This window comes from Mobula hypostoma, chromosome 5, assembly GCF_963921235.1.
Source record: "Mobula hypostoma chromosome 5, sMobHyp1.1, whole genome shotgun sequence".
NCBI lineage: Eukaryota > Metazoa > Chordata > Chondrichthyes > Myliobatiformes > Myliobatidae > Mobula > Mobula hypostoma.
Genome location: NC_086101.1, coordinates 197,947,675 through 197,960,273, shown reverse-complemented (window position 1 = coordinate 197,960,273; position 12,599 = coordinate 197,947,675). Strand labels below are relative to the sequence as shown.

Here is a 12,599-nt window from a genome sequence, read left to right as displayed (position 1 = left end):
GTGCGCTAATGATCACCGCACGACTGGAATATTTAGTGCATAGGTGGTCTCCGCATGGCTGGTGGTTACCACAAGGCCTGTGTATTTTGTGCGCTGGTGATCACCTCGCAGCTAGAGTATTTAGTGCGCCTGAGATCACCGGGCAGCTAGAGTCTTTCATGTGCTGGTGGTCACCGGTCCGCTGGGTTCTTTTTAGCGCTGTGGTCACCGTACGGCTGCAGTATTTAGTGTGCTGGTATCTTCAGGAGCTGAAGTATTTATTGTGCGCTGGTTGTCACCACATAAGCTGGTGCATTGAGTGCCCTGGTGGTCACCAAGTGGCTGATGTGTTTAGTGCGCTGATGGTCACCATATGTCTGGAGTATGTAGTGTGCTGGTGGTCAGAACACAGCTGGAATATTTAGTGCGTTGGTGGTCACCATGCGGCTGGAGTATTTAGTGTGCCAGAGGTGACCGCACGTCTGCAGTATTTGGTGCGCCTGTGGTCACCGCATTGGTGGTGTATTTAGTGCGCTGGTAGTCACCACACGGCCTGTGTGTTTAGTGCACTGGTGGTCACCCGTCAGCTGGAGTATTTATTACGATGGTGATCAGTGTACGGCTGGAGTATTTGTACACTGGTGGTCTCCGGGAGGCTGAAGTATTTAGTACACTGATGGTCACTGCACTGCCAGAATATTTATAGTGCTGGTGGTCACTGCATGGCTGGTGTATTTAGTGCACAGGTAGTCTCCGCATGGCTGGTGTATTTAGTGCGCTGATGGTCACCACAAAGCCTGTGTATTTCGTGCGCTGGTGATCACCTCGCAGCTAGAGTATTTAGTGCGCCCGAGATCACCGGGCAGCTGGAGTCTTTCATATGCTGGTGGTCACCAGTCCGCTGGGTTCTTTTGTGCGCTGTGGTCACCGTACGGCTGCAGTATTTAGTGTGCTGGTGTCTTCAGGAGGCTGAAGTATTTTGTGCGCTGGTGGTCACTGCAGAGCGGGAATATTTAGTGCGCTAATGGTCACTGTATGACTGAAGTATTTGGTGTGATGGTGGTCACCGGGTGGCTGGAGTAATTTTGTGCGCTGGTGGTCACCACATAGTTGGTATATTCAGTGCGCTAATGGTCACTGCATGGCTGCAGTATTTAGTGCACCGATGGTCACCGGGAGGCTGGAGTACTTAGTGTGCCGGAGTTCACTGGGTGACTGATGCATTTACTGCGCTGAAGGTCACCACACAGCTGGAGTATTTAGTGCACTGGTGGTCACCAGCCGGCTGGGGTATTCGGTGTGCTAATGGTCACCGCATGGCTGGTGTATTTCATGTGCTGGTAGTCACCACACGGGCTGTCTATTTAGTGCACTGGTGGTCACCGGAAGGCTGGAGTATTCCTTAAGACCATAAGATATAGGAGCAGAAGTAGGCCATTTGGCCCATTGAGTCTGTTCCGCCATTCAATCATGGGCTGATCCACTTCATCCTGTCATCCCCACTCCCCTGCTTTCACCCCATACCCTTTGATGCCCTGGCTAATCAAGAACCTATCTATCTCTGCCTTAAATCACCCAATGACTTGGCCTCCACAGCCGCTCGTGGCAACAAATTCCACAGATTTACCATCCTCTGACTAAAATGATTTCTCCGCATCTCTGTTCTAAATGGATGTCCTTCAATCTTGAAGTCGTGCCTTCTTGTCCTAGAATCCCCTACCCTGGGAAATAACTTTACCATATCTAATCTGTTCAAACCGTTTAACATTTGGAATGTTTTAGAAACGTAGAAACATAGAAAACCTACAGCACAATACAGGCCCTTCGGCCCACAAAGCTGTGCTGAACATGTCCTTACCATAGAAATTACCTAGGGTTACCCATTTTTCTAAGCTCCATGTACTTATCCTGGAGTCTCTTAAAAGACCCTATCGTATCCACCTCCACCACCATCGCCGGCAGCCCATTCCACGCACTCACCACTCTCTGCATTAAAAAACTTACCCTTGACATCTCCTCTGTACCTACTTCCAAGCACCTTAAAACTATACCCTCTTGTGTTAGCTGTTTCAGTCCTGGGGAAAAGCCCCTGACTATCCACACGATCAGAGCCTTTCATCATCTTGTACACCTGTTAGGTCACCTCACATCCTCCATCGCTCCATGGAGAAAAGGCTGAGTTCACTCAACCTATTCTCATAAGGCATCCTTGTAAGTCCTCTCTGCACCCTTTCTATGGTTTCCACATCACTCCTGTAGTGAGTCGACCAGAACTGAGCATGGTACTCCAACTGAGGTCTGACCAAGGTCCTGTACAGCTGCAATGTTACCTCTCAGCTCTTAAACTCAATCCAAATATTGATGAAGGCCAATGCACCATATACCTTAACCGTAGAGTCAACCTGCACAGCAGCTTTGAGTGTTCTATGGACTCGGACCCCAAGATCCCTCTGATCCTCAACATCTGACTTTAGATTTGCCTTCTCAAATTTCAGGGTGAATCTGAGCATGTTATGATCACTCCCTCTCCCCCCAATGATTCATTTACCTTACTCACTCTAATCTTTATATCTACTTGGCATAAAGATAGAAATCTGGAAGAACTCAGATTCCACACAGAGAACATGGCTGAAACATGTTGGAATAGAGGATTCTGATCCTGTACAGTCATCAAGACTGACAGGAAAGTGGAAAATATATAGAAACATAGAAAACCTACGGCACAATACAGGCCCTTCAGCCCACAGAGTTGTGCCGAACATGTCCCTACCTTAGTAAAATAGAGGGCTATAGGTAAGCCTAGTAATTTCATGAGGTCCCCCCTCCCCCCCATTCTCCTGAACTCCAGGGAATATAGCCCAAGAGCTGCCAGGCGTTCCTCATATGGTAACCCTTTCATTCCTGGAATCATTCTCGTGAATCTTCCCTGAACCCTCTCCAATGTCAGTATATCCTTTCTAGAATAAGGATACTCCAAGTCTGGCCCCACGAGTGCCTTATAGAGCCTCAACATCACATCCCGGCTTTTATATTCTGTACCTCTAGAAATGCATTCACCTTCTTCACAACCGACTCAACCTGCAGGTTAACCTTTAGTGTATCTTGCACAAGGACTCCCTTGCATCTCTGCATTTTGAATTCTCTCCCCATCTAAATAATAGTCTGCCCATTTATTTTTTCCAGCAATGTGTATGACCATACACTTTCCAACATTGTATTTCATTTGCCACTTCTTTGCCCATTCCCCTAAGCTATCTTAAGTCTCTCTGCAGGCTCTCTGTTTTCTCAACACTACCCACTCCTCGACCTATCTTTGTATCATCGGCAAATTTAGGCACAAATCTCTTAATACCGTAGTCCAAATCATTGACATACTTCGTAAGAAGTAACAGCCCCAACTCCGACCCCTGTGGAACTCCACTGACAGCCAGCCACAATAGGATCCTTTTATTCCCACTCTCTGTTTTCTGCTGACCAGCCAATGCTCCAACCACACTAGTAACTTCCCTGTAATTCCATAGGCAGTTATCTTGGTAAGCAGCCTTATGCGGCACCTTGTCAAAGGCCTTTTGAAAATCCAAGTACACCACGTCTACTGCATCTCCTTTGTCTACCCTGCTTGTAATTTCCTCAAAGAATTGAAGTAGGTTTGTCAGACAGGATCTTCCTTTCAGGAAGCCAAGCTGGCTTTGGCCTATCTTGTCGTGTGCCTCCAGGTACGCCGTAATCTCATCCCTAACAATCGATTCTAACAACTTCCTAACCACTGATGTCAGGCTAACAGGTCTATAGTTTCATTTCTGCGGCCTCCCACCCTTCTTAAATAACAGAGTAACATTTGCAATTTTCCAGCCATCCGGTACAATGCTTGAAAGATCATCGTTAATGCCTCCGCAATCTCTTCAGCTACTTCCTTCAGAACCTGAGGGTGCGTTCCATCAGGTCCAGGAGATTTATCCACCCTCAGACCATTAAGCTTCCTGAGCACCTTTTCAGTTGTAATTTTCACTGCACAAAACTCACTTCCCTGACAATCTTGAATGTCCGGTATACTGTAGATGTCTTCCACTGTGAAGGCTGATGCGAAATATGCGTTCAGTTCCTTTGCCATCTTTGCATCTCCCATTACAATATCTCCAGCGTCATTTTGTATTGGTCCTATATCTACCCTCGACTCTCTTTTACCCTTTATATGCTTAAAAAAGCTGTTAGTATCTTCTTTGATATTAGTCACTAGCTTCCTCTCATAATTCATCTTTTCCTTCCGAATGACCTTCTTAGTTTCCTTCTGCAAGTTTTTAAAAGCTCCCCAATCCTCTATCTTCCCACTAGCTCTGGCTTCCTTGGATGCCGTCTCTTTTGCTTTTACTTTGGCTCTGACTTCACTTGTCGCCACGGTAGTGTCCTTCTTCCCTTTGTAAATTTCTTCGTATTTGGAATATATTTGTCTTGCACTTCCCTCATTTTTCGCAAAAATTCCAGCCATTGCTGCTCTGCTGTCCTTCCTGCAAATGTCCCTTTCTGGTCAACTTCGACCAGTTCCCCTCCTATGCCATTGTAATTTCCTTTATTCCACTGTAATACCGACACATTAGATTTTATTTTTTCCCTGTTAAATTTCAAAGTGAACTCGATCATATTGTCATCACAGTTCCCTTAGGATTCCCTCACCTTAAGCTCTCTTATCACCTCCGGATCATTGCATAACACCTAATCCAGCAGAGCCGATCCCCTAGTGGGCACAACAAACTGTTCTAAAAAGCCATCCTTTCTTTCTTTCTTCAATATTTTAATTGATTTCTTACAGGAAAGAATACAGAGTACAGGAGGATATATTATATATCAATTACAATATATTTAAATCACACTTATGGTCTCATTACCCCATATTCATGTAAATTAAATTGAATCGTAATATTGAAAATAATAATTTTATTATACAAAAAAAATCTAAACCCACTACCAAGATAAACTGTTTGGTAAAGAAAGAAAAAAGGGAAAAATCCTTATCCTATAGTAAAACATATTATTAGCCAACATCTGTACATAATAACAAATCAAAGATTTTGAAAATAATTCAAAAATGGTCCCCACAATGTTCGAAAGTCCTGTCTAGATTCAGAAATTGAACAACAAATCTTCTCTAAAGGGCCCACGTGACTAAAAATAAGCTGTCTTGTTTTTATTTGGATTTATCTCCCTCTTGTGACAGATGTAACAATGGAGAAGCTTCATTAATTCATATGTTCTGGTCATGCCCGAGTCTTGAAAAATATTGGAAGGAAGTATTCCAAACTTTTTCTGTACTTTTCAAAGTAAATTTTGAACCTAACCCTTTGACTGCCTTATTCAGTATTGTTGGAGGAAAAAGATATTATCTTGGAGACACCTGATTTGCACATTTTGGCTTTTATTTCTCTTATAGCTAGGAGGGCATTGTTGCTTAAGTGGAAGGATGTTGCTCCACCTGCTCATGCTCAATGGTTAAGCGATGTTATGTCATGCTTAAAAGCCATCCTTTAGACATTCTACAAATTCTCTCTCTTGAGGTCCGGTACTGGCCTTGTTTTCCCATTCCACTTTTATGTTAAAATCCCCAACGATTTTCATGACGTTGCCTTTCTGATATGCCTTTTCTATCTATTGCTGTGATTTGTAATCCACATCCCGCTGCTGTTTGGAGGCCTGTATTCAATGTGCAGATGGTCACTGCATGGCTGGACTATTTAGAGAGCTAGTGGGCACCGGGTGGCTGGAGTATTTAGTGCGCTGGTGGTCACCGGGGCGGCTGGAGTATTTAGTGCACGGGTGGTCACCGGGGCGGCTGGAGTATTTAGTGCGCTGGTGGTCACCGGGGCGGCTGGAGTATTTACTGCACTGGTGGTCACCGGGGCGGCTGGAGTATTTACTGCACAGGTGGTCACCAGGGCGGCTGGAGTATTTACTGCACAGGTGGTCACCAGGGCGGCTGGAGTATTTACTGCACAGATGGTCACTGGGGCGGCTGGAGTATTTACTGCGCTGATGGTCACCGGGGCGGCTGGAGTATTTACTGCACAGGTGGTCACCAGGGCGGCTGGAGTATTTACTGCACAGGTGGTCACCAGGGCGGCTGGAGTATTTACTGCACAGGTGGTCACCAGGGTGGCTGGAGTATTTACTGCACAGATGGTCACTGGGGCGGCTGGAGTATTTAGTGCGCTGGTGGTCACCGGGCGGCTGGAGTATTTACTGCGCAGGTGGTCACCGGGGCGGCTGGAGTATTTACTGCGCAGGTGGTCACCGGGGCGGCTGGAGTATTTACTGCACGGGTGGTCACTGGGCGGCTGGAGTATTTACTGCACGGGTGGTCACTGGGCGGCTGGAGTATTTACTGAACGGGTGGTCACCGGGGCAGCTGGAGTATTTACTGCATGGGTGGTCACCGGGGCGGCTGGAGTATTTACTGCACGGGTGGTCGTTGGGCAGCTGGAGTATTTACCGAACGGGTGGTCACCGGGGCGGCTGGAGTATTTACTGCACGGGTGGTCACTGGGCAGCTGGAGTATTTACTGCACAGATAGTCACCGCGATGGCTGGAGTATTTACTGCACAGGTGGTTACCGGGGCGGCTGGAGTATTTACTGCATGGGTGGTCACTGGGCGGCTGGAGTATTTACCGAACGGGTGGTCACCGGGGCGGCTGGAGTATTTACTGCGCGGGTGGTCACTGGGGCAGCTGGAGTATTTACTGCACAGGTGGTCACCGGGGCGGCTGGAGTATTTACTGCACGGGTGGTCACCATGACTAGAGTATTTAGTGCGCTGTTAGTCACTGCACCGTTGGAGAATTTAGTGCTCTGGTGATCATCGCACTTTGGGAAGGAAGTTGAACCATACTAGTAATGACTTTGTTACTTTACGTGCTTTAAGATCAATTGGTAATTTTATCCTATGCACAACAGCAGAAGGTGGCCTAGTAGAATTTCTTTTCGTAATCTCAGGCATTCCAGTCTAGGCAACGTTCCCCTGAATCTTTTTACCCCTCTCTAGCTTAAATATCTTCCAGATCTCTACACAATACTCCAAGTGCAACCAAATCAATGTTTTTACAAATGTAACATGACGATCAAAAACTCTGTATACAGTGCATGAGCTGATGTAGGCAAATGTGCCTCTGCTTTTACTGATGTGTCTACAGGTGTAGTTATTTTCAGGGAACTGTTTACCTATACCACTAAGTCTACATGATCGACATTATCTTTCCAGGGCTCTGCCATAGTTTAACTTTGCAAAATCCATCACTTTAAATGTATTAAATTCTATCTGTCATTCTCTTATTGACTTTGCCAGTTGGCATAGATTCTGTTGTAACCTTAGACAACCTTCGCTGTCCACTAAATATGTACCCACCTTGAATGCTTCCTCTGACAGCTCATTGTGGTTACTCACTACTATCTTTGTAAAGCTACCTCCCAGATCTGTTAAATTTCTTTCCTCTTATCTTGCACCTGTGTACTTTTATTTTGGATTCGCCAAATCTGGGGGAAAAGACTATGAATGTCCTTCTTATCTATACCCTTTATGATTTTATATACTCCTTTGAGGTCACCTTGCGTTCTCCTATGCTTGAAGGTATAAGGTTATAGCATAGCCAATCTGTCTTTATAACTCTCATCCAATAAGTACCCTCAAAAATTTCCTCTGCACTGTCCAGCTTAATGTCTTTCTAACAGCAGCCAAAACTGTATACAGTACTTTAAGTAGATGTAGTGTATATGGATTTTAGCAAGATATTTGATAAGGTACCCCATGCAAGGCTTATTGAGAAAGTAAGGAGGCATGGGATCCAAGGGGACCTTGCTTTGTGGATCCAGAACTGGCTTGCCCGCAGAAGGCAAGGAGTGGTTGTAGATGGGTCATATTCTGCATGGAGGCTGATGACCAGTGATGTGCCTCAGGGATCTGTTCTGGGACTTTGGAAGTCGAATCCAGTCTTTACTCAAAGCACCTGGGGCTTACTCAGTTAGTCGCTCAAACAGGAACAGTCTATGACTGTTCCTGCCCGATCCACCAACTAACAAACAATTCCCCTTACAACACAGATATATTTGTCCAGATACACCCCACACAAGACAGGGCGGAGCCGAAGTTATTCCCTATATGACAGCTCCAAAAGACAAATTACAAAATAAGCATAATGGCTCACACATAAAACAGACCGGAGCTGTCCTATCTCTATGCATGACTACACAAGAAGATAAATATCCTAAAACCCGAGTTGGCTATCTTCAAGAAGAAATAGTGCTCTAACAAAATTTGCACATCTGTTCATCATCAAGTTTTCTTGCAGAAAAAGCAGTCTCTTATGTTTAATGACATGTTAACCTTTTACATACTTTATCAGGACCCCTACTCTTTGTGGTTTTTATGAATGACCTGGATGAGGAAGTGGAGGGATAGGTTAGTAAATTTGCTGATGACACAAAGGTTGGAGGTGTTGTGGATAGTGTGGAGGGCTGTCAGAGGTTACAGTGGGACATTGATAGGATGCAAAACCAGGCTGAGAAGTGGCAGATGCTGTTCAACCCAGATAAGTGTGAGGTGGTTCATTTTGGTAGGTCAAATATGATGGCAGAATATAGTATTAATGGCAAAACTCTTGGCAGTTTGGAGGATCAGAGGGATCTTGGGGTCCAAGTCCATAGGACACTCAAAGCTGCTACACAGATTGACTCTAGTTAAGAAGCCATACGGTGCATTAGCCTTCATCAATTGTGGGATTAAGTTTAAGAGCCAAGAGGTAATGTTGCAGCTATATGGGACCCTGGTCAGACTCCGCTTGGAGTACTATGCTCAGTTCTGGTCGCCTCATTACAAGAAGGATGTGGAAACCATAGAAAGTGTAGAGAGGAGATTTATAAGGATGTTGGCTGGATTAGGGAGCATGCCTTATGAGAATAGGTTGAGTGAACTCGGCCTTTTCTCCTTGGAGCGACGGAGGATGAGAGGTGACCTGATAGAGGTGTACAAGATAATGAGAGGCATTTATTGTGTGGATAGTCAGAGGCTTTTTCCTAGGGCTGAAATGGCAAGCACGAGAGGGCACAGTTTTAAGGTGCTTGGAAGCAGGTACAGAGGAAATGTCAAGGGCAAGTTTTTTTTTACGCAGCGAGTGGTGAGTGCATGGAATGGGCTGCCGGCGGCAGCGGTGGGCCAAAGGGCCTGTATTGTGCTGTAGATTTTCTATGTTTCTATGTTCTATGTTTCTAAGTGCAGCTTCACCAGTGACTTGTATAACTGCATAATAATGTCATCACTCCTAATCTCAATGTCCTGACTGATGAAAGCCAGCGTGCTAAATGCATTCTTTACCATTGTTTATTTGTGAAGTTGTTTTTAGCAAGCAATGTACTCTTTTACTCCCAGGCTCCTCTGTTCCTCAATACTCATTGGTGCCCTACCATTCTTACCTTCTAAGTCCTACCTTAGTTGGAATGTCCAAATTATATTACCTTACACTAAGCTAATTTGAAATTCTTATTTTCTCTCTCTCACCCTTCCTCCTTAACTGTTCAAGATCTTATTGTAATCCATTATAACCTGCTTCGTCATCAACAAGGTTCCCATTTAGTATCATCAGCAAGCTTATCATGCAATGCACATGGATGGCAAAGTTATTTATAGAAGTAATGAATAACAGAGGTCCCACCACTGAACCTTGGAGTACCCCAGTAGTCACATGCCTCTAGTTGGAGAATTAACCTTCAACCATAACCCTCTGCTTTCTATCACTACTTTACTAGCTCCACCTGATTCCTATGTGACCAAACCTTCCAGATTAGCCTGCTATGTCAAAGGCCTTACTATAGTCCATACAGACAACATCCACTGCCTTACCTTCATCTATCCCCTAAGTTACCTCTTTGCAAAACACTCAAAAGATTCATCATACATTACATGACCTCCCATGCACAAAGCCACAGTGATTATTCCTCATCAGGCCTACATTATCCAAATGATAGTAGATTTTATTCCTCAGAATTCCCTCCAGTAACTGCCCTACAATTGGAGTCAGGCTCACTGGGGTGTAGTTTGACCCATTATGTCCTTGATACCCTTGAACAGTGGAACAGCATTAGTCATCCTCTAGTCTTATGGAACTTCACCAGTGGCTAAAAATGAAGCAAATAAGGCCCTCTGTGATTTCTTCCTTGGCTTCCTATAAAGTCCGGGAGTGCACTTAATTCGGGGATTTGCCCGCATTAATGTGCTCCAAGGCTGCAAATACATCCTTCCTCATGTTATGCATATGTTCCAAGTCCTAGCCACTTATTGTAGCATGCCGAACACTTTCCTCGGCGTCCATGATGTTCTCAGAAGGGAAATAAAAAACGGTCATTAAAAATCTCGGCCATTTCCTGAGGGTGCTCATATAGCTCTGATGGTCTTTAGGAGGACATAATCTCACCCTGTGTACCCTTTTACTGTTAATATAACTGAAGAACCTCTTGGGATTTTCATTGACGTTGCCTGTCAAACCCATCTCATCCCTCCTGAGTTCCCTCTTAAGCTTGCTCTTTTAAATGTTGTATATTCATCAGGGGATTCTTTTCTATCCAGCTGCCTAAATGTGATGCAAGTTTCCCTTTTCCTGAACAGAGCCTCGATATTTCAACACCTCTGTCTCATTTATTTCCAATAACATTCCCATCTTTTTGCTTTATCTTGGATGCAATTTCACTTTGTTTTGCTTTTTTCCACTTGAACACATGATTTTGGAGGTGCTGTTCTCTACCATCTTGTGCATGCAAGGGATCACCTGGTACTATTCAAGGAAGATCTGGGATGTTTTCTTCTGCACAGGCCAATTTTTGTCCCTTCAGTGAAAAAAGATTAACTGGGCATTGCTGTTTGCAGGACCTTATTTTGCATTTTTTAAATACAATAGTGGCTGCAAAACTATTACATTTTATTGAAGGATGCTGTTAAATTTCTAAAATTCAAACAAAATGCTGCAAACACATTTCAGGCAGAAATCATACTTGTAAATTGCCAAATATTTCTCTTTACAGAAGTGCTGCCTGATTTGAATTTGTCTAGCATTTGGTTCTTTTTCCCATCTGCTGTCTTTTTGATTTTTCATTTGTTGTTAAAACCAAGGTTTTTCTCCTTCAGCTGGTTATATTGGATTTGCTTAGTTATAAAATGTTTTAGGCTAATTTTTTTTTAATCATTTTTGTTATAGGATGGTGATTCTTCATTGAGAAATGCCTCCTTCCCTTTAAGGTCCCCACAGGCAGTGTGTTCTCCCGCGAACAGTGATGGGACTCCAAAAGGTACTTTTATATGATGCATTTATGTATATGGTGTATAGAAAAATAGATTATGTAACTAATTACAGAGAGATTAGCTGTATTTGTCACATGTATATTGAAACACATAGAGAAATGCGTTGTTTGCATCAATGGACAACACAATCTCAGGATGTGCTGGAGGCAGCCTATAAGTGTTGTATTGCTTCCTGCGTGAAGAATGTATGCCTGCAATATACTAATGTGGGAGGAACTGGAGCACAGAGTGGAAACCCACGTGGTTATGGGGAGAATGTAAAACTCCCTATAGACAGCGGTGGGAATTTAACCCCTATCATTATGCTACTGTGTTGCCCTAATGTAGCAGCAATGTAATTGAGATGTGATCTGATACTAGCTTTGAGAATGATTATTTACTGATACATCTTTTGGTCCCTAAATTTTGATAACTATACTGAAATTATTGAATGTTTCATGTTTTTAGTTTGTAGTCTGGGTTTTTTATGCATAATAGTTGTATTGCAAAATTTGTTCTCTCCCAGTTGTTCAAATATGTTAAATATGCTAAATTGTCAGCGGTACTGGGGGTGAAGTTGGCCACTTTTGATCTACAATGGTGAGATCTAAAGCTGAAGTGGAGCAATTTCCAGGAATGGCTGTTGGGAGGAGTACCAACAGTTTACCTATTGGAAGTATAGTTTGTCGTGAAAATAGCACTCTTACCTTGCTACCTTTCTATTACTTCATGACTGTAAGCTTACCATTGAGGATCAGCATCTGTTAGTTGCTAGACAGTTCTCTATGACCTTATTTGATTTGTGGCTGTTAGGTTTGAGGTATAGCTATATAAAGAGGGTTCTTTGGTGGAAATTGTTTAATCAAGATGATAAATTTGATTGAATGAGTACATGTGTTTGATAACTGAATGTCTTTAGATTATAGTAGTTATACTTAATTAAAACAAAATCATAGATATTAGCAGATCAGCCAGCATCTGTGAAAACAAAAATAGACTGGTTCAGCTTGTTTATATTTCAACGGAAGAGTTGGTCATCTTGAGACATTAATCTGTTTCTCTACTGGTGCCGCCTAATCTGAGATTTGGATGTTTAAGAATATAAAAAGTTTGTGTATTCTGTCAGTTTAAATTATCAGTAAAGATGTTTGTGGGTTAAACCTGTACCTGCTCAGCTGACTTTGTAACTTTGATAGTATTCTTGCATTAAGCAAGTGCAATACTGAAGCTGATCTTTACACCTGGATGTTCAAAATGTTCTCTGAAATTCCTAGCTTTGGGTTGTAAGAATCTTGCAACCTGATTTCATG

The 12,599-nt window shown here is 43.5% G+C and overlaps 1 protein-coding gene across 4 annotated transcripts in view; it reads left to right on the top strand.

Moving 5' to 3' along the window:
- LOC134347278 (nipped-B-like protein) overlaps positions 1 to 12,599 on the top strand; it is a 518,044-nt gene that overhangs the window by 187,399 nt on the left and 318,046 nt on the right. For all 4 annotated transcript variants that reach the window (XM_063049674.1, XM_063049675.1, XM_063049673.1 and 1 more), the window contains one exon: positions 11,207 to 11,297. In XM_063049674.1, the coding sequence (XP_062905744.1) occupies positions 11,207 to 11,297 (91 nt within the window). The remainder of the gene's footprint in view (positions 1 to 11,206; positions 11,298 to 12,599) is intronic.